Source organism: Vipera berus (genome assembly GCF_964194415.1).
Source record: "Vipera berus genome assembly, chromosome: 2".
NCBI lineage: Eukaryota > Metazoa > Chordata > Lepidosauria > Squamata > Viperidae > Vipera > Vipera berus.
In genome coordinates, this window is record NC_138203.1 from 188,336,526 (window position 1) to 188,359,386 (window position 22,861).

The following is a 22,861-nucleotide window of genomic DNA, read 5'->3' on the forward strand; positions in this document are numbered from 1 at the left end:
AAAAAAACTAATAATTTGTCTTTAGCATGAGGAATAAATTCTTCCTTCTTCCCTGTGAGCAATGCCACAATTTATATTGGAGTGTGAAAGGGTTATTATTCCCATTAGGTCTTGATGGTAATTAGCCTAAAATTTCTTGATTCTTTGAAAATGGCTGAGGGAGTTAAAGCTACAAGGCACTAAGCAGATTAAGTGATTGAGGATTGTTATTCAGTCAGCAGACAAAATAATCACCACAGATAGTTTATTTGAGGGCAGTAATGAGTAAAAACATTCACTCCCTGGGATTTGCACACACAGCTCAAAGAAGTGGAAAAGCTGCCTGATTGAGTTATAGCATAGCCTTTTGGGATCATGTGTCTTCACATGTTCTTGTAAGATACAGCTAATTAACTTGCCCCCAAATTACCCTTCCTTCCCTTTCTTCATAGGCATCGCTTATAGGAAACGTTTTTCAGTTTAAATATTGTTCTCTGGTGTCATTTAAATAGTTGGGTAGTGGAAACATAGGACATAAATCAAAATACTGTAATGAAAGAAAAGCAATTCAGCACATGAGCTCATGCAGTCAAAACCCTTGATCTAGAAAATAAAAGCAGTAAGACTTTTTAAAAAGAAGATTAATAATAATAATAATAATAATAATAATAATAATAATAATAATAATAATAATAATAGGGACTTTTTATTAGCCATCTCAAGATTTTGTCCCAAAACCAGCTCACAGTCATCAAGTCTGATTTGACTTCAGATGAGTGCTTGCTTGCCATTTGAACCCGTATTCAGCAACCTGGAAGTCTTCCAAGGATCGTCCAGTAATCTCTTTAATCCCATTCATCCACTTTATCAGTTCCTTTATCCTTTACATCTCTCAAATTTGCCAACCAGAGTCAATTTTCCTAATCTATTATCCACTCGGATCACATGTCCAAAGTATGTGAGTTTCTGATCGCATATCATCTTTCAACACCCCAGTTTGATTTATTCTATGGTACTCTTAATGATTATACCTAGATCCATAATTTGAAAGTTACCGTCTTTTTCTCTCAAGATGTACAATATTTAGATCAAAAGCAGTGCTTCAGAATCAGTATGGCCAGTCGCACTCTACCTGTCAAAAGTTCCTTATAGATTCAGACAGTTTTCTGACCTTGTATACTGTAATATGGTAGGCTCAGGTATATTTGGCTGAAATTAAGGAGGCATTATGTTAAGAAGGTGACATCAAGGGCCTTCACCCCTTTTCAACCCAAATGCATATTTCTTTGAATATGTGCAGCTATTGTGCAAATTCAAAAAAGGCATGTTATTTTTAAGAAGCAATCAACTGTGCTCGCTTTAGACCCAAATATTGGAAACCACTGCTTATTGAATTAGTGTCAATTGTCATCTGCTTCAGATGCAGGTATCTAATGAGTCAGCCTGTTGGTTTCTTTAATATAGTGTAACTCTGTCATGAAATTATCCCTTTGTCTTTGAATTTTCTAGCTGTAAATATGATTGAAGGATCCATACCAAAAGTGGCATGCGTATCAGCTGCAGTGTCAGATGAGTCAGTTGCTGGAGATAGTGGGGTGTATGAAGCATCTGTGCAAAGGTAATTCTTACCCAAGTTATTACAAATTTAATTTGCATACATCCAACTGCACCAAATCAGGAAAGTTGAATATTACAGATTACATATTTGTTATGAAAAATTTTCAGTACATAGCGTACCTGGTCCACATTTCCTTTTCTGATATCACTGGAATGTTTCCTATAGACTCCATTTTTAATTTCCTATAATTGAATACTATAATTCAGTTAATAACATTTTCTTGTTTAAAATAGCTAACCAATTTAGCCTAGGACATGTGTTGGTTCTGTAGGGTGAAACTATAAGAAGGCCATCTGAACTACTAAAGACTGGGTTAATCAAAGACATCCCAAGACTGATTAGACATTATCAGCCAAGGACTCACTGAAATGCATCTTCTGTCTTATTCCTTTGAACCTTAACTTTACATAAGCTCAGTAGTTTCTCTTGACCAATTTAGCATTCTCCTAGGGAAGGTGTGGAATAAATGTTAAGCTTGTGTGCTTTCTGCTTCTCATGATTCTCTCACTCAAATCCCACTTATTTGATTCTTCTATTTACTAGGAGAAGTAAGTCCTTAATTAAGAAATTCTACAATTATTAAATATTTGATATCGATATTAAATGTAACATTTACATGTTTTTCCACCCTCCAAATTTTGGGGAAGAATACTATGCTGGATACCCTCTATTTGTTGCAAAAGAGGATAAAAATGAATTACTTTTTAACGATTTGACTTTTTTTTTTAGAAGAAGAAACATAGAAGTTTATAAAGTGGACCATGGTATAAAGAGTCCAACTAATGTATTTCTCTCAGTCTCTTGGATGGTACAAGTGTTTTCTATGACAAGCTATAGTAGCCTTTATCAGTTTTGGTATAACAACCACATCCCTGTCTAGAATAAGATATTTGACCTAATTATCATTAAATTATTGCCAGGTGTTAAAAGTGCACTTACTTTTAAAAACTTATCCAAAATACAACTGCTAGTATATTATTGGAGCCTGAGTAACAGAGCCATGGGATCCCAGTAATTCCTTTGTTGCTCAAACTTTCACAAATGATGCTGGTCATTAAGCCCTAAACAGCTTGGGTTCAGAATAGTCAAATAATTCCTATAGGTCACTTTCTGATCCATAGATCATTGTTGAAGTTTCTTCTCAAGCTGGTATAAATAATGTTATTGAACATGGCTACACAACAGAGGGCCCTCTGAACCATGATGCCCATCAACAGCTTGCTTTCTCCATGGGGGCTAACCTGATACCTTACACATTGCTGATCCCAGGCAAAACCACTCCTTTCCCCTCAGGATTTTTTAAGGCTATAATGAAAGAATTTCAATAGCTATTCTGTATTTACCTTTTAATGTGTGTTCTAATTATTGTTGAATTCTATTGGCGTTTTAAAATTCCTATTTAAATGTCACTGTTATCTTTTTCAGGCCGCGTACCTCAGAAACCGTGACATTTGAGAATGATGATGTAGATACGTCTATTACAGCTAAAGTTCAAGTTTCAATGAAGTAAGATTACCGGTTTCTCCTGTGCTTTAAGCTAGTATCCTTATTAACTATGAGAGGGATTCGGAGTCCTAGTAGACAATCACTTCAATATGAGCCAGCACTGTGCTGCAGCTGCCAAAAAAGCCAACACAGTGCTAGGCTGCAATAACAGAGGGATAGAATCAAGATCAAGTGAAGTACTAATACCACTTTACAATGCTTTGGTAAGGCCACACCTGGAATACTGCATCCAGTTTTGGTCACCACGATGTAAAAAAGATATTGAGACTGTAGAGAGGGTACAGAGAAGAGCAACAAAGATGATTGAGGGACTGGAGGCTAAAACATAGAGGGAACAGTTGCTGGAATTGGGTATGTGTAGTTTAACAAAGAGAAGGGTGAGGGGTGACATGATAGCAGTGTTCCAATATCTCAGGGGTTGCCACAGAGAAGAGGGAGTCAAGCTATTCTCCAAAGCACCTGAAAGCAGGACAAGAAGCAATGGATGGAAACTAGTCAAGGAGAAAAGCAACTTAGAACTAAGGAGAAACTTCCTGACGGTTAGAATAATTAACCAGTGGAACGACCTGCCTCCAGAAGCTGTGAATGCTCCAACACTGGAAGTTTTTAAGAAGAGACTGGACAGCCATTTGCCTGAAATGGTATAGGGTTTCCTGCCAGAGCAGGGGGTTGGACTAGATGACCTCCAAGGTCCCTTCCAACTACTACTACTTCTTCTTCTTCTTCTTCTTCTTCTTCTTCTTCTTCTTCTTCTTCTTCTTCTTCTTCTTCTTCTTATTATTATTATTATTATTATTATTATTATTATTATTATTATTATTATTATTATTATTATTATTATTATTATTATTATTATTCTATAATGGAGTTGTGTACTGCAAGTAAGATTACAAAAAAAAAACCCTGGAGGGATTTGAATGTGATATTAACAGATAATATTATGAGGCCTCAAGACACAATTTTTCTGAACCCTTTCATTATCATTCATTTATCCATAGTATAGATGCTTGGCAAAAATATGACTGCATGCTTGAGTTCCTTTCAGCTTTCTCTAATTTTAATTATGTTTGCTTAAATTAAAGACCACCGAGTCCAATCATCTTGTAACCATATCTTATGCACATATGCCAGGAAATCCTATTATATCCAACCAATTTTCCTCTTTTGAAAGAGCTCAGGGGATTGATTAGTACTAGGTATGAAAAGCTGAAAATATTTCAGAAAAACGAATAGAGGCATCTGTATATGTGTACGTGTGTCTGTGTGTGTGATTAGAATTATTTTATTACAATCTTCAATTGCCTCTTTCATTTATTTTCACTTCAGGTATGATGACAAAAATAAACAATTTGCAGTATTTATTGCCCAGTTGAATAATGTGCCTGCTCTTTTACCACAGCAAGACCAGAAAGTGTAAGTAATTACAAGGACAAAAATATTTCTGCAGTTCTCCATCAATTATCCTAAATGGCTCTTTAAAAATCTAGTTAGACTAAAAGGAATAAAAAATCTTAAATTTACCAACTATCACTTTTGAGCCTATATAGCCATTTACTTGAATAAATGGATATTCTTCTACATCATTTTCATTGAAAAATTATTCTTAAATATACATTATTAATGGCTTGTGGAAACTCTTTTAGCTTCACAGCTGACATTAAAAATTAGAATTATTTCTGATGTTTGAAATATTGAATATTGAAATATTCCTCTGTAGCTCTGCAGAACAAAGCTTCATATGTTTCTCCACAATATAGGAAATGATTAATGCACTATCTGACATGAAAAAGATGTCTCTGCAAATTCTAATGACTCCCCTCCATGTAATATTTTTAAGAAGACTAAGAAGACACATATACTATATAAATAGTAATGCTATAAAATGAGGATTATCATTAGCTCCATAAATTCACATGTGTTGCAGTATTCCTAGAGCATCTTTTGTATTTCTGTATCGTTAAAAAGTAAAGAAATATTAGAGGGCAGGGCGCTGTTGCTGGGCAAGTCCATTCTTGTTCTTGGATCTTATTTTTTTGAAATGTCAAATATGAGGTGTAAGAATTTTGCTTAAAATTAACAAATCAGCTGAGCAACCTTGAAGCTCAGTAGTCTTTAAGGAGCAGAAAACTGTAACTGCAAATTAAATCTTATCAAGATTCTGCATGAACAAAGTTTACTAAGAGGTATAACAGATTATCTGGGCATTTTCTGATTCTGTCCCATCTATAAATGTTTTTCTCTGTTAAAAGATAGTAATAATAAATAGTTCTTGGCAGTTGAATAACTACTATATTTTAACATAGAACGCAAGTGGGAACTTGTTTAAAAAAAAAACTATGACAAATTGATAAGCTATACCGGGACTTGTTTTAATTCTCTGTCCATTTTTCATTATGTCTGTGTAAAGAGAGAAAAAAGGATCAAACCAAGCACTGAAATGATTGTATATTCTACTCTAAACTATGTCAAGTTCTGCCATCCATAATTTCTAGCTTTTTTACATAATTGATCTTCTGAAATCTATCATGATTTTTATATTAATATCTGTCCCAATCGCAGACTTATAGGAACAAATGGAAGTTGAAAAATAGTTATCTAAAGAATTATTCAAAAATGTGTTAAACTGATAGTTGTAGTAATATTCACGTATACAGTGAGCTTGTAGAGTAAGTAATCCTTATTTAAGATCATTTCCAACAGGAGCATTCGTGTGGCTGTTCTCCCTTCATCTGAAAGTACAAGCTGTTTGTTCCGTACAAGACTCGTGGACGCATCAGACAATCTCATATACAATGAATTATTTTGCGTTACAATCCCTCATTCAGTTTTACGACAGAAGACACTAAGGATTGATGTCTGCACTTTAGATAACTTCCATCTTGAAGAATGCTTGGTTAGTCCTTCTATGTGATATTGTTATCTTCTTCATTGTGGTGCCCTCACAATATGGGAGAGCAGAGCATCACCTTTCCTGAATGTGAGCAGCACTTGCACCAGAATAAAGGTAGTAAAGTATAAAGATAGTTCTCGACTTACAATCGTAATTGGGACCAGAATTGTTAAGCAAGATGGTTGTTAAGTGGGTCATGCCTAATTTTATGACCTTTTTTGTCACAGTTGTAAAGCAAATCACTGCAATTGTTCAATGATCAAGTTGTTAAATGATTAATCAAATCCAGCTTCTCCCATTGATTTTGCTTGTCAGAAGCCAGCTGAGAAGGTTGCAAATGGTGATCACATGACCCCAGGGCATGGCAACCATCATAAATACATGCTGGTTGCCAAACTCCCAAATTTTGATCACATAACCTCAGGGATGCTGCAATGGTTGTAACTGTGAGGATCATTCATAATTCACTCTTTTTCAGTGCCTTTTTAGCTTTGAATGGTCACTAAACAAACGGTTGCAAGTTGAGGACTGCATGCAACACCACTTGCACAGTTGCCTCAACTGAACATTGTTTTGCGCTATTACCTAGTGTGTAAATGTAAAGCGAGGGTAAATTATGTACACTGCCCACGATCACGCATTTATCCTAGCATCTGTGACTCAAACTCTTTGAATGGCCTGAAGGTATTCATCAATGTATTTTGTTTTCTTTTTACTGTAGGGAGGTGCACAAATTAGCCTTGCAGAGATCTGCAGATCAGGGGAAAGGTCACTGCGCTGGTACAACCTCCTCAGCTACAAATATCTACAAAGGCATAGTTGTGAAAATAAGCAAGAGGATACTTGTTCTGAGCTACTCTGCACTGATAAAATGGTAAAAATTAATAATTAAAGGTGTTTTTGCACAAACTGCAGGACACCAAGCCTCATTGCCACTCTATTTGTTTTGTTTTATTGAATAATGATAGTCTTCGGTAAACCTTCAGACACTGAGGGTAATATTGTTTAATGCTGTTAACCCATTTCCCACAGGACTCTGTATCTGCATTGCTGGAACAAACCGTTGTTGAACTTGAGGCAGTAGAGAAAAAACTAGGAGAAAGTACTTTACTTACTGATGAAACCTGGTGAGTCGTATGGTGCAATAATGGGATTCCATGATTCTTTTTACAATGACAGGATCGAATCCCCCTCTACAGCAATTTTTCAATATATAGGCATTGAACATTGAAGTAATTCTTTAGAGAAAATTGCTGTATTAAAAAGTTTAAGTATTGACATTTCAGTATTAAAATTGGCATCTTTAAACACACACTAATCTTTGGAACATGATCTACTCTCTAACACATGCAACAGCTGAACAATATTTTGATATAAATGCAAATTTCATTTTATATTTTCAAATTCATGTATTTTGGTGACACACATCTCCTGATATCTCCTCCATTCACGTTGAGAAGACTGTTCTGTACCAGCCTGCTACCGGCCCTGCAGAAAAGGCAGGGACAACCCCTTTACAAATGGCAAGAGGCTGGAATTAAGCCTGCCAAATTTATTAAGATAAAACAGAGCAAAACAAGACACCAACCATGAAACAGGAGCTATGAAACAGGAACTAATCAAGCGGTTGCCTTCAGCAAACCAGCCCTCCCACGCATTCCCCTTTTATACAGTTCAGGGTGTGGCTTCTCTCTGCCTCCTTCCGAGGTGCCCCATTGCCTTCCTCTGTTTACTCCTGATTGACTGCCTCCTGCGTCGGGCGTCCTTGAACAGGGCCAGCTGTGGGTCATCTTCATCCACGCTGTCAGGCTCACACAGCTGGGTCTCCGTCGTGACCAGGTGGGAGGGGCCTGGCTGAGGGCTCTCATCAGCAAGATCTTTAACCCCCTCAGCAAGCTCTTCAACACCCCCTCCTCCTCTGAGTCGTCCGACCCAACTGCCGAACCCACAGGCTGACCCTGAATCACAACAAAGACTTTCTACAGCTCTCACTGCTTTAGATCTTCTAATTCAAGCATATTGTCAAGTTGCTTAATTTCATCACGTGATGCTTTGATGTTTTCTTTACCACAGTGTCTGTGAATAGAATAGTTTTGACAAAAATCCTATATGCTGTAATTTAGAGTGAACTTTGCTCCTTTTTGCAGGCAATATAAGGGAGATGCTGAACAGGATGGTAACAGTGAAACTGAAAATGGTGAGACTGAAGCAGAGGAGGGATTTTATGGCAGAAGGACTGTGTGGGCCACTGAAGAGAACTTGCTACCTTTGTTGCAGGCTGAGTCAGCAACCATCAAGGTAAAGAATGTATAATGAAAGCAGAATCCCTTGAAAGCCAGCGAGCAGAAGGACAAGCTGCCTTAAGCATCATGCCCTTGCTGCAGTCCCCTTGTTTCATTTCTGACAAGCTGTCTTGAATTTACACTCTTCACTAGGCTCATGAATCAATATTGCTGAAGTTTGTTTTGTTTTTCATGATAGCCTTCAAATATCATTGGCGAATTAGTTGCTTTTGCAACCCTGTCGTGGCGCTCTCCCAGTGATTATATTAAGACTGGCTTAAATCTCAAGCTCTTGGCTTGATGCTAGTCTCAATTTTTTTTTCCAAATAGACCTATGTAACTTCCCAATAAACAGATATGGAAAATCACACCAGCTTCTTCTACACTGCTGCCAGAATTTGATAGTGAAATCTATTATTAAAAAGTGACAATGTGAAAGTTTTAAAGGAGCTATAATGCAGGGGTGTCAAACTCAATTTCATTGAGGGCCGCATCAGCATTGCGGTTACCCTTGAGGGGCCAGGTGGGTGTGGCCAGGGTGGGCATGGCCTACTGGTTGGGCATGGCTGGAGTGGGTATGGCCTACTGCGTGGGCATGGCCAGCTCTACATCATTCGCATCAAGGGTGCCTTTGGGGGCTGGGCAGGAGTGGGACAGATCTGAGGGTCTCTGGCAGAAGGAGATGGGACTCGGGCAAGTGCCAAGGCATGGTCCACTGGAGGAGCCTCACTGATCCTCTCAGGCCATGTGTGTGTGTGGGGGGGCTGGACGGTGGTGCGGAGGTCAAATGCCCAGCCTAGCCCTCAAGCACCCACAGCACTAAGCCCACCCCCACTTCCCCAAGAGGGTGCCCAGCTGCAGTGCTTGCTCTCCTTAGTCAGGTTGCTCATGATGGGTATGAGGGCAATGTCAAGGCCCACTTCCTCTCCATGTGAGGAGACCTGGCTTTGTATCGAAAGCTTCCTTAGCAATAGGATGGGAGACCACCCAGGTTAGGCCAGGAGGAGGGGGCAAGGGGATGGTGAAAGGGCAGCAGGGAAGGACTAAGGCAGGACTTCCCTCAGACCCTCCCTCTCCTTCCTTCCTTCCTTCCTTCCTTCCTTCCTTCCTTCCTTCCTTCCTTCCTTCCTTCCTTCCTTCCTTCCTTCCTTCCTTCCTTCCTTCCTTCCTTCCTTAGAACAGGGGAAAATATTTGAGATGAGGGAGGGAAAAAAACAGGCAAGAAACGCAGCTGGGGAAGTGTCATCCTTCATGAGGAATGAAGAAATGCACCATCGCCTGGAAGTGGCCAGCACATGGCCCTCTCCTCACAGCGCCGAGAGGCTGAGCCGGTGGCACAAATCTGAAGAGAAGCACAATGCTGCCCAGCCCCTAGCCTGCCCGAAGTAGGCAGGGCCATGTGCTGGCCACTTCCAGGCGATGGTGCATTTCTTCATTCCTCACAAAGGGTGATACCTCCCCAGTGTGCACCCAGGGGGCAGGGCCAACGCAGCAGGGGCCGGTCCCTCACTGTTTCCAGATGGCCTTGTGGAGCTAAGACTGAATGTATTTCAGCATAGATGACCACCACAAAATTGTACATTGGCTCCTGGCCGGCCTGGGCCGGAGCCAAGGCAGCAGGGGCCATTCCCTCACTGTTTCCAGGATGGCTTCGCGGGCCACATGAAACCACTTCACGGGCCGGATCTGGCCCCCGGGCCTTGTGTTTGACATGTCTGCTATAATGTTTCTGTTTTCTTGTTTGGATGCATTTCATTAGAACGCAACTCTTTTAGCTCTGTTTTCAACTAGAGATTCCTTTTCTATCACTATCATTATCTTATATTATTGTAACAGTTGCACAACATAAAATTTGCACATACAAGCTACTTAGTGGTGCTTGCTTATACATAATAGAATCTGTGTTCAACAACTGACTGGCAGTAGAACCCGTTTCCAAAGTAACTAAATTCTGTAGGCCAAAATCAAGTCCAAGATAATTATTCATTAAAATATTTAATTATATTAAAATGATTTTCATATTCATATATTAGTTAGTTGACATAGATGAAAATGGTTTTCCTCTTCAAATAAAATTTACAAGAATTTATGCATATATAGAGGTGCCATTGACTTTCAGTATGAGTCACTAAAGTTGGTTGTTCAGCAGAAAAATATGGTGCCCTTTCAGTCCTTAGTCTGTTTTAGCAATGAAGCAGAATAAACATTCTGTCCACAAGAGAAACAGAGAGTGAAGAAATCGATGGTGCAGTAATACCTTGTTTGATGCCAGTTATTGACAAAGAAGTTCCAGCAGTTTTATGTTGCCTGTTGTTTTAGCCCACTGAGTTGAGTGATTTCTCTGTGGTTTTGGAGAATTGGAACCAAAGGAGTGGTTCTCCATTGTTCTTTCCTCCATTGTTCTGCGATGTGTGGTAATGGACATGGGAAGAGAGAAGAAACCTGGCCCTCTTTTCTTCTCCCCCTTGACTTCACTTGCCTCAGGTGCATTCAAATCACAGTAAGAAAAAAGGAGGGAAGTGAGACTTTTCTCTCTTTACCTATGGGGTCAATGGTGATTTCCTCAGGGAGGAAAGTGCTGCATTCCCCCATAGCTATCTAAAGAATGACATTTCTCCATGACATAAACACACTTTTCCTGTCATTCCTCCAAATGTTGTTGCTGGGTTTGTCAGGGTTGGCAAGAGAAGAGATGGCTGCATGGCATAATGGGAGAGCACATAGCCCTAAAAACCATTAGGGGTGTGTGAGTGTGCCAACAGCAGCCTCAGATGGCTGTTGGGAGCAGGGTAGAACCTTTCCTTTAAACTTACCCCCAAACAAGGCAACACAAATGGACCACATTATACAGCTGGTTGTCAGCTCTACAACAAACCTGGCTGAAGCCATCTTGCTCGTTCTAGGTTGCCACAAGAAAGGGAGAGGTGTGTGGAATATTTTTGCTAGTCTAAACAATTCTGGCTCCCGTGGGAACCAAGGTCATTCTCTCAGTTAGTTTAGCGGGTTGGGCATTTTGTTAGAAAGCCCACCAAATTATTGTGTTGGGGAACGTAGCTGATTGCATAGTGCTGGGGTGGGAAGTTTGACTTTGTAATAGTGTGACTCTTTGGTGGGGATTTCAGACTTGGTTTCACTTTTGACTGTGCCAATATTTTATAACCAAATAAGCATGTTCTTTGAGGAAATCTCTAGCTTCAGAGTTCTGATTTGTTGGTCTCCTGATCAGAACCATGACACTTGTTTTGCAAAAGTTGAAAAAATACCACTTTAGAAGCAGAACAGGTAACTGCTGCCTCAACAGTAGGATGGGGTGAGCTGAGGATGAAATTGTTTGTGCCCTATACATCAATTTGCTTATGCATTGCTAGTTCAGAGTTAATGGCCTGTGCCGAAGAACTCATTGTGTTGCTGTGTATTTTTAATATGTAGTATAAGCACTGAAAAGAAATATCATACAATTCAGTCCAATGTTCTTATAGCAAAGTAGGCTGAAAGTATATCAGGAAGGAAAACTACATTGATATATCTTTGACTTCCAGGTGGATAAAGAGACCAACACAGATAGTCTTATGCAATCTTCTCTAGTAGTTCGTCCAAAAGATAAAAGAACACCTAATCCTTTACAAACACCTTTTGTTAGAGGCAGCACTATCATCCGTTCCAAAACTTTTTCTCCAGGACCACAAAGCCAGTATGTGTGTCGGGTAAGGAAAACAGAATTCATTGTATTTATTTCTTCATTCTCTCTCCTCTGCAAATAGACAACTAGTAGTTAACTTAATTAACATTACATTAGACACTTTATGAAGTACATTTTCTTTTCTGGAATCTCCTTTGATAATTTTTGATATGAGTTTGGGATTTTCAGTAGATAAAAATGCTGTTCAAAAATCATTAAAATCTTTTGACATACCAACTCCCCTCAGGCTAAGCAAGTAGTTCAAACACAAGTGAAAAATGTTAAACCCCCCCACTTAGATGTGTGTGAGAAGTTGCTAGTATATTTTCGCATAGAATTTCAATTTCCCTTAATATAATTTTAATCTCTTTCAAATTCAGTAGACATGTAATAGAAGAGTTGTTACAATGTGAGTGAAAATAATGTACTTGTTTTGTTTTCTAAACCCATCTCTCTTACACATTCACATCCCTGCACATGTCCAGCTGTTTGAACTTGCATGAATTTAAAGTTTGTATGAATAAAAAATGCTTTTATTTCAGGGTATGTTTCAGTCCCAAATTCCATTTTCTGCTGTTTTAGAGCTATGCTCACAGTTCAAATAGTTCTGTAGATATGTGATAAATTTCAATGAAAAATGTATTGCTTGTAAGGCCTGGACTGAGAGTATTAATTGGGGTTTTAATTGGATTTTAACTGGGGTTTTATATTTATTCAAGGTTTAAATGTAATCATTTTAACTGTTCTTAATTTTTGTAATTGTTGTATTGTTATTTTAAAAACCTTGTGAACCGCCCTGAGTCCTACGGGAGAAGGGCGGTATATAAGTCTAATAAAGATAAAGATAAAGATTACATATACCGTGTAGTATTACAGTGTAAGTTTGTTTGATAAACCGTAGCTCCTATGTATCAAGAATTCTAAACTTCCTAATTGCCCAACCCTACTAGAATTCAGATGTAGTTGCTCACCATAAATATTACCATATTGTTTTCTTCCATGTTGTATATTCTGCCAGTTTAATTGCTGCTCAGTTATGAATCAAGTGTGGTGACTTTTATAGAAAGAAAGGAGAAAGAATGTAAGGGGAATCTGAAAGTAAACATCGCTGTGATTTCAAGTACAGCCTATAATGCAACCAAGCATGAATGAATCCAGTGCATTGCAGCTATGTCTGCAGAGGTTTGCATTTTTTGATAAAATGCTTATTTATAATTAATTAGAACCAGGAGACAAGAGCAGGCATGACTATAAATAAACTCTCTTTAGCCTTGGTTTAAGAAGCAAAGACAGAAAACACTGCCAAGAAGTTCCTTTCCTGAAAGATGGTTCTGCTGAAGAATATTGGGTTCCTACAGCACATTAATTGCGGAAGGCACCCAAGAGGTCTCTTTTATGTGTGCCACTGAGAGTCATTTTTTATTGCAGCAGCATACAAATACGTTAAATAAATAAAGTTATTACTCACAAATTCTGATACCCTCAGGATTTTTAGCTATCCAGTTTCTCTTTGATTAGTTGCAAATCTAAACAGTAGGCTATACCATTTTGTCATCTTGTTGTTTTTTAAAGTAGACCTTTTGGCATCAATCCACAGAATAAATGACACATGACAAGGTATCCAGGCATAGCATGATAGATGAATAGTTCAGTACAGCAAACAAGAAATGAAGAAAATCATTCAGAATATCTCAGTTTACTTACCTATCTGGCACAAAATAGCAAAAATGCTGCTGTCAAACTTAAATGCTGTTTCTCTGACATGTTCAATAGCTTTGCAAGAAGAATGTGTTACTTAGCATTACTTAGCACCCTGGCTATCTAAAGGGCACTTGGAAGAAATAACTCATAAGTAAGCAGCTCTTCCCATGTTTATAGGGGGAAAAAATCAAAGAGATCGTCTTTTTGTTCCTTTGGGTAGTTACATAAAGAATAAAATTTTTAAACTTCCAATATTTGAGTGATTTTGCTATAAATGACAAGCTGAAATTTAAGATATTCTATTGAGAGGCAGATTTCTTTAAAATATGTATTTATTGGATTGATCACCAGCAGCCAGAGGCCCTTGAAATCACAGTGTGATGGAAGACAGGTAGTCCTCGGGTTCCAACCACAATTGAGCCCAAATTTTACGTTATTAAGTGAGGCATCTGTTAAGTGAGTTTTGCCCCCATTTTACGACCTTTCTTGCCACATTTGTTAAGTGAATCACTACAGTTGATAAGTTAGTAACCCAGTTGTTAAATGAGTCTGGCTTCCCAATTGATTTTGCTTGTGAGAAGGTCACAAAAAGAAATCACGTGACCTTGGGACACATTCTTCCATTCTTGAGACAGTATCTACCATCAATGATTTTTTCCCCTGTTTTTTCCCCCCAGCTTAATCGTAGTGATAGTGATAGTTCAACACTATCTAAGAAACCTCCTTTTGTTCGGAATGCTGTTGAGAGACGAAGTGTCAGAATGAAAAGGGTAAATAATATTCTTATATATTGTCCAGTTTTTATGTTAATGTTTCTTTCTCTTTATTTTTAATTAGCTGATCAGTTAGTTGCTTGGTTAATAAGACTAATGAACATAATTTTTTTTATGTCCTGGAGGCTTCAGGCAGCATAAAGTACAACAGTGCTTAAACTAAGTAAAATTTCAATATTATAAATTATAATAAAAATTGTTACTTAAAGCCGTATAAATTGAAAGTAATGAAAAATAATTGTGATGTAAAAATAAGGTGGCTTTTTAGATTTTCACAACATAGAAAGATGATTTATATGTCTTTATATTTCTATGAAGAAACATAATTTTCTGTCAATGAAGAATTTCTATGGTTTGCAGTTTCTATTACTGTGCAAAAAAAATCTGTTGTAGTTATCTAATACTACTACAACAACAACAACTTTATTGATTAGCCCTTGGGCCATATCAAAGTGCAAAGTTCCAGCAACAAACCGTCACCAAAACCTGATAAAAGCAATCCAAAATGGAATTTGATAAAATACATTTTAAAATGGAATTAAAATAAAATACAATTTAAGATGAAATAGTAATAAAATACAAATTTAAGATATAGATAAAATATGATAACATTATATTTCGGAGTCGCCCTTGCAATCTACCCCAATCAGTCCCACATATGCAGATCTTAACTGGATCATTTTGTTTAAATACTGTGCTACGTTAAATGTTATTTTCAAGTTCTGACCGGACATAAGATAAGTAGTAATACTACTAGAAAGTTATTGTAGTTTATGTAAGTTTGAAGAATTTTTCATCAAAAAAACTGTTTAGTGGTGAGATTAATTAGTTAATATATAAAATGTATAATGTTTCCTTTGAATTAAGCTTGACTCCTGGCGACTTTATGGACATCCTGTATACACATAGGAATGTTTAGCAACAGTCTGGAAGAGATTTGTAATGGTCTTATTTTCCAGAATGTTATCAGTCATATTGTTTCATACCCTGTTATTTCAACCATATTTCCTGGTGGGGTCCTATCTGGTCTGATCTGCTTAGCTTTTTGAGATCAGATAAGATTGCCTAGGTACAGACACCAATTTGGAGTTTTAATATATTTAAATAATATTGTTGTGTTGTTTTTTTTCAGTCTTCCGTTAAAACTCTTGGACCCGAGCGTTTGATCCGTACTTCTCTTGACCTGGAATTAGATCTGCAGGCATCAAAGACCTGGCATAGTCAGTTGCTGCAAGAGATTTCTGTCCTCAAACAGCTAAAGGAACAGTTAGAGCAAGCTCAAAGTCAAGGAGAAAAAGAGTTACCCAGATGCATAGATGAAAATGAGCATTTCAGGATGTTAATGAGACTGGTAGAGAAAAAGGCAAGTATTCTTAAGGCTAAAAATTGATCTTTATTTTCCAGTTCTCTAAATGACGGTACAATCCAATAGTGCTTTCTGAAAAGAAAAATACTTCTTATTAATTGTTATGGGACCACTTTATTCTAATGGGAGTTAAAATATATTTTGTTAGGCTTGGAAGTTGTCCGCATTCTGACTTCTGTGCAAGGCAGTGTGTCACACACTAATGCCATATCTCCTTGAAAGCTGAATAATAGCAATAGCACTTAGACTTGTATATTGCTTCCTAGTGCTTAACAGCCCTCTCTAAGAGGTTTGCAGAGTCAGCTTATTGCCCCCAACAATCTGGGTCCCCATTTTACCAACCTCGGAAGGATGGAAGGCTGAATCAATCTTGAGCTGCTGAGAATCCAGCTGCGGAGCTGCTGGCAGTGAGCAGTCAACAGAACTAGCCTGCAGTACTGCATTCTAACCACTGTGCCACCATGGCTCTTCGTTTGACCTTCGTATGACAAATATTCCTGACAGCTGTCAAATTTGAAGCAACTAAGTCAGGGAGGGTGGGTAAAAAGCTTGCAATTTGTATTCTATACCACCTGGGATTCCACTGAGTGCCAAATCACTGACATGACAATTTAAGGCAAGTGGCATAAGATATTGGGTGTATAACTTGTTTCTTCCCCAAAGGAGAGGAAAGCAGAGGAAAAACACTACTTCAGTAATGACATTCTAATGTCATCTCTATTCTCTAGTAATAATTCTCTCTCCCCCAAAGTGCAGCTGTCATGGACCTAAAACCTGCCCACTTCTGTATTCAGTAACTTTAGATGAATCTTGGGTTGTTGTTTTTTTTTTAATAAAATACAAATGTATACTAAATTCTGCCTTGCGATATTGCCCAAAACATGATTTAGATACAGGTAAAATTAAATGCTTTTTAAAAATAATGTGAAATTCTATTGCTAGCTAATAAAGTTATATGTATGTAGACTGAAATCTTGATATAATCCACCCTGGTTTTGTGTGTAACGGTCCCAATTTCCATGGTGATTGTCATATGTTTTATAGTAAAATTACATAAATTATGAAAATTATATTGTTACATCAGTTAAAGTCATTTATTCAAATGATACAAATTGATGCAAATGAAGTAATTTTTGCAATTTACATCACAGAAATTATATAAATTGCCATGATGATATATTTTACTGGATATTTGTGAATAACGATAGTCACTTGATCCAATTATTCCATTTAAACAAGGTTTTATTATATGTAATACTCTGTTGCAATATAAACTGTTAATGTATATTCCAATGTTTGTAAGATTATTCTATAACATATATAGGATATAATACATATACTACACACAGTAATATGAACCATGTTTTCCCCAAAAATAAGACATCCTGAAAATAAGCTGTAGCCTCATTTTTACTTGTGCGCCTAATATAAGCCCTACCCCCGAAATAAGGCCTAGTTAAGAGCCTGCACAGCGCCATCTGCTTCTTTGTGGTGCTGCTGCCATGAGGTGAGGCGAGGCAGGTGGGGGAGGGGTTGGATCTGTCCCATGCACCCCGCACTTGCTTACCTCAGGGCCCCTGCAGACAGGCCTCCCATGCGGCACCAACAGCCCTGTCCAGCAGGAGCCCACGTGGCCACCACCAGCCCACTTCTGCGGCCGTTTGCTTATTACCCCCAGCTTCCATTTCGCTCACAGAGGCCTTCAGGAAAGGCCTCTGCAGCTGAGAATGGAAGCCCGGGTTGATGTATCTGTCACCCCCAGCCTCCGCTTCACTGCCAGTAGCCTTTAAGAACGGAGCCCTGGTTGACGTGTGCATTGCCCCCAGTGAAACGGAGGCCAGGGGCAATGCACACATCAACCAGGGGCTCCGTTATTGGCTACAGAGGCTTTTTTCAAAGATGGAAAAAGGCTTTGCAAATGGAGGGAAGGCATCAGTGTTTCAGCCCTTACCTCCATTTGCAAAGCCTTTTGCTGTAAATCTCATTTAGGTCTCTGTTTGCAGAGAACAGAGGCCTAAAGTAACGTGAGATCAGTAGCAAGTAGCCGCAAAAGAAGTGGGCCTGCAGTGGCCACTCAGGCTCCTGCTGGACAGGGCTGTTGGTGCCGCCACCATGAGGCGAGACAGTGGAAAAAATACGACATCCCCCGAAAATAAGACCTAATGCCTCTTATGGAGGCAAAAAAAAAAAGATGGTCTGTGGAAAAAAAAATCTTCATAAAAATTCCGTGATATGACTCTAGTTTAAATACATCTGTCATCAATTCTTGTTCTTTAAAAAAGTGACTATCTTTGCAAGTATTAAATGACAGATAATTAATTCATAAGATTCTATTGATGGGCATTCCAGTTCTAATTTTTATATTCAACCTTCTTTCCCCTTTACTTTTAGTTGGGCAAAATTAATCCCTTGAGATTTGATAATACTACATTTCACAGGAAATACACTAATTTCTTTCTTTTTCTCCCTCCTCCCCTCAAAAAATCCCCCAGTGGTAGAATTGGTAGGAGGAACAGCAGCAATTAAATAATTTACACACATTCAATCTTTGTATCATTTCTAAATAAATATGTTTGCCCTCCCTGTTACATTTCAAACATAGAAACAAACTACTTTAATCTTTTAATGACACATAGATGTGTCAGGTTAGGAAAGAATCTGTTGCACTCCTATTTAAATAAATGGTTCCATTCTCATTTTTCAGACTGTAAAGGCTGGATGTAAATATGAACAGAAGGCTGATAAAATGATGAGGGCAGCTGCTAAAGATGTGCATAGATTACGAGGGCAGACCCAAAAAGAACCTCTGGAGGTGCAGTCATTCAGGTAGGAAAAAATTATCTTTTTTTCTTCACATATCCTTTCCTTTGTGCACCCTTTTGAAATATGTACTGCTTTATGTAGATTCACTTATCAATTCATCATCGTTAATATCTGAAACAAAGTAATCATATTTGCATCAGTTTCATCTTCCTTTTCCGGCAGTGGCCTGGCACTGTTTCAACACTTAAATTGCTTTCATTGAAATAACTTACATGCAAATGCTTCACAGCGTAAATGAAAATGATCAGGCTTTGCTAAAATACTTACTTATTGCTCTGGCTAACAGTCAGGTTTATGGTAACTGAAATTGTTGTATTTCACTTTTAAATTATTGTCTCCAAAGGATGAAAACAATAAATATCATATCTTGCTATGTAAAAAATTAGAATTTTGAGACCCCTTTGAGATTTAATAGCATTTAACTTTTGTGGCAGTAGTCCATTTCAATAATTTCATATTATTGGAGTAAGAGAAGTTATAAACAAGGAGGTCAGGTGAAAATGACATGCATTAAATATATTGATAACTATGATACCATATGTTTTAATAATTACAGTAATTATGCCATAGTGATCTGTAAACCTTATGCTGTAACATGTATTATCAAGATTGCATGATATTCTTCTTTTTTTATTCAGAGTTGTTTTAAAGTCCAAGTGATATTGTGAAATTGTACATTGTTAAAGATAGTAGGTTTTATTGTCAGATTTTGACTACTGAAACCTTAATTAAAAATATTAACTAATGTTTTTGTTATTTATAGAGAGAAGATGGCATTTTTCACACGACCTAGGATAAATATCCCAGCTCTCTCAGCAGATGATGTTTAATGTCTATTTAAGTATTTTGTTCTTAAAACCACTTCCGAAAAGTATAAATCATTCACTGAAGTTTATTTATATCATATTATCACTGTTAGTACATTGATGGCTTTACCAGTTCTAGGGCCAGATTTTTAGCTTGCTTTCTTTTTCATTGCAAATGCCGGCATTAAAATTACACTATATCATATAGTTTGTATATTTAGCTATGTATTTTTCAAAGATTTTTTAAAAATGAAACAGTATAGCTCAAAATGCCATTTAAATAATATTTACATGTTGACATTTTGTACAGCTTTGCTTTTTTTTAAAAGGACAGGCTTTGCTGCAATAAATTTTGAATTTGAAAATCTGACATACAATTCTAAAAACAGGACACCAACTCTTATATAACTAGGTTTTGCTAATTCAAATATTTTTATATCAAATAAAGGATAAAAGAAGCCATTTCAAGAGTTAAAAATGAGTGTTCTGTGAGCTGTAAAACTCTTCCATTTCCATCTAGGTCATAAAAATGGGTGTGGAATTTAAATGCCTACTGCACTTTAATCTGGAGATTGTTACTTCATTTCATTATGCCGCTATCCTGTAAGAGTTCCCAAAGCCCTCTGAATCCTGTCTTAAAAAGAAAGTTGCAGGAAACATCCATTCCTGGCTATATATTTGGCTTGAAAAAATATCAAGAGCCAGCAGCTATTTTTAAAAAGCTATATCTGTCTTTAAATTATTTGTATTTCTTTTAATAAATAATCCTCATATAATCATGCTAGTTTACAATGAGCAGCAACCAAAAGAAGCTTCTAAAAACAAATCCTTTCCAGTAATTTTATCTTAATATCTACAAATGTTTTCTGTGTTTGTTTGTTTTAAAAAAAACTAATTTAAATATAGTAAGTTCACATTCTTCAGTGAGGGAGTATTTAATCAGAAAGGGTTTTCTCTGATTGCTATCGAGAGCATCTATTTGGATATCGAAAACCAACATCCTAGAAGAAAACGGCAGCAAACCACTGTCTTGCTCCTGCTGAGAAAACTACGGACAGTTTCCAGAATCATTTTACCTTAACTTAACAGCCTACAACACCACCTTAATTTAAAAACCTGTAATCATGTTTGTAACCCAGCTAATCACATTGCTTGTAGTTTTTGTATATTTCCCCCCCCCCAGTTTGTTTACTTTAATAATTGCGTTAGGGGGTTTTTTGTGCACACCCAAGGACTCTGCTCTGCACTTTCATTTTTATATGCCCATCTTTAAATATACAGTATGCACTTGTACACATGCATAGTTGTAGAGATAGACATGGTTAGGTTATGGAACTTGGTGTCAACTCACTATGAGATGCATGTGAGTGCCAGTTTGGTCTAGTTTTAAGGCACCAGGCTAGAAACCAGGAGACTGTGAGTTCTAGTCCTGCCTTAGGCATGAAAGCTGTGGCCTGGTGACTTTCGGCCAGTCACTCTTGCTCAGCCCAAATCATAGGCTTGTTGTGGAGAAAATAGGAAGAGAAGGAGTGATAGATATTTTTTCTGCCTTGAGTTATTTATAAAAATAATAAATGCATGATAAAAAAATTAATAACTTCCCTAGGCACTTCAGGGGGAAAACAATGAAAAAATCAGTGTGTTCTCATTTTTTAATAATTAGTAACTGCTGATTATCAATTTTAAGGACTTCAATACAGAAAAAAACAATAAAAAACAAGCTCCCTTCGTCCTGTGCGCTCCCACAGGGAGGGTCTCCTCAGGGTACCGCCGGTAAAAGATTGCCGGCGGACAATACCCAGGGGGAGGGCTTTCTCTGTGGGTGCGCCGGCCCTTTGGAACCAGCTGCCTGTAGAGCTTAGGACTGCCCCTGACCTTCGCTCATTCCGCCGGGACCTGAAGACCTGGCTCTTTGAGCTTTCTGGCCTGGACTGAGAGTATTAACTGGGGTTTTAATTGTATTTTTAATTGTAATTGGGTTATATTTCAAGGTTAGTGTAATTATTTTAATTGTTTTTAATTTTTGTAACTTGTTGCATTGTTTTAAAAAACCTTGTGAACCGCCCTGAGTCCTATGGGAGAAGGGCAGTATATAAGTTTAATAAAATAAATAAGATAAATAAATATGTGAGGAAAGTCAGGACTATAGAAGCTGATTCTTCCATCCTTTCCTCTTCAGGCAGGATCTGGTATTGTTTTAAAATTTGAGCTGATGCACAATCCAAGAATGAGAATTCAGTTGCAGAAAATACTTGTCAGGGTGTTGTTGTTTTTTTGTAATATTCCTTTTTTCTGCCCTGTAAATCATAGCCTACTTGCTTTAGGAAAGTATCTCAATCCCCGAAATAGATGTTTGGCAAGAATTGATTGGAGGATGGGAGAAAGGACATCCTACACTAACAACCCTCCACTTTTCTAGCTCTAAGGTCTATTTTGTTTTTCATAAAGCATTTGAAGAAATGTTAATACATTCCAATTTGATTGTTTTCTTTGAGACAAGAGATAACAATGTGTGAGACTCCAAGATCTATATGGGATTAGCTTTCTTGGGAATATAATTGAAATATCTTCCTACAACAGCCCACATCTTGCATTAACCCATGTCTCTAATTGCTGGCAATTTAAGAACAGAGAGTGATGGACATTGGAATACAAAGGCCTTAAAGGTCCACAAGCCCAAGATGCAGCTTCAAGAGTAAAGTTGACAAGTGGTTTAAAACTCGATTTTTCCTGAGTTGTATATATATATATTTTCATGTATAAACACTGGAATAAGCAACCACTAAATGATTGAATTTATATATTTTAAATTTTGTTAGGATTAACATTAAAATTGTTATAGATAGAACTTAACCGACCTGATCTTTGTGTCTTTTGTGTGCATATATAGATAATTAAATTATATCAGTTCATACCAAGATACGGATAAATGTGGATCTTCTTCTGATCCATGCAATGATGGAAACCAACAACTGTGATTGAGAACAATGTTTGTTTTTAAAAAGGCTTGTTTTTCTTGAGAGTTTATTCTGCACACATTTAAGAACTTTAGTTGTTTTTCACCAGTAGTTTCCACGTGTTCTTCAAAATTGATTCTTACTGGATTTCAGTGGTTTATACATGGATTGAAACAAACAAGCAAAGAAAATACAGTTCCACAACTTTAAAACATAATGGCCTGAGGTTTATATTGCAAATGTATTTTTGCAGCCTTCCCTGACCTGAGAGCTATCTAGGTATGCAGACTTTAACTCTCAGAATTCTTGGCAATAGTCATATTTGATGGAGGGGGAGGGGTCTTTATGGGAAATGAAAGTTTGGCTGGCCAAAGAAAGATATATTATTGGGTTAATTGATGGATATGAATTTAGTGTCATAAAAAGAGATGAAGACTATTACTTCACTTTAAAAAAAATCTGAATAGAAGAAGACTCCTGC

General features: G+C 37.4%; 1 protein-coding gene across 1 annotated transcript in view; it reads left to right on the forward strand.

Moving 5' to 3' along the window:
• Positions 1–22,861, forward strand: part of WWC1 (WW and C2 domain containing 1) — a 98,880-nt gene extending 76,019 nt beyond the window's left edge. The window contains exons 12-23 of the mRNA XM_081320703.1: positions 1,489–1,597; positions 3,023–3,103; positions 4,430–4,516; positions 5,804–5,996; positions 6,715–6,867; positions 7,026–7,120; positions 8,141–8,291; positions 11,815–11,979; positions 14,333–14,425; positions 15,561–15,791; positions 18,499–18,620; positions 19,381–22,861. Coding sequence (XP_081176829.1) covers positions 1,489–1,597; positions 3,023–3,103; positions 4,430–4,516; positions 5,804–5,996; positions 6,715–6,867; positions 7,026–7,120; positions 8,141–8,291; positions 11,815–11,979; positions 14,333–14,425; positions 15,561–15,791; positions 18,499–18,620; positions 19,381–19,447 — 1,547 coding nt within the window. The 3' untranslated portion in view covers positions 19,448–22,861. The remainder of the gene's footprint in view (positions 1–1,488; positions 1,598–3,022; positions 3,104–4,429; positions 4,517–5,803; positions 5,997–6,714; positions 6,868–7,025; positions 7,121–8,140; positions 8,292–11,814; positions 11,980–14,332; positions 14,426–15,560; positions 15,792–18,498; positions 18,621–19,380) is intronic.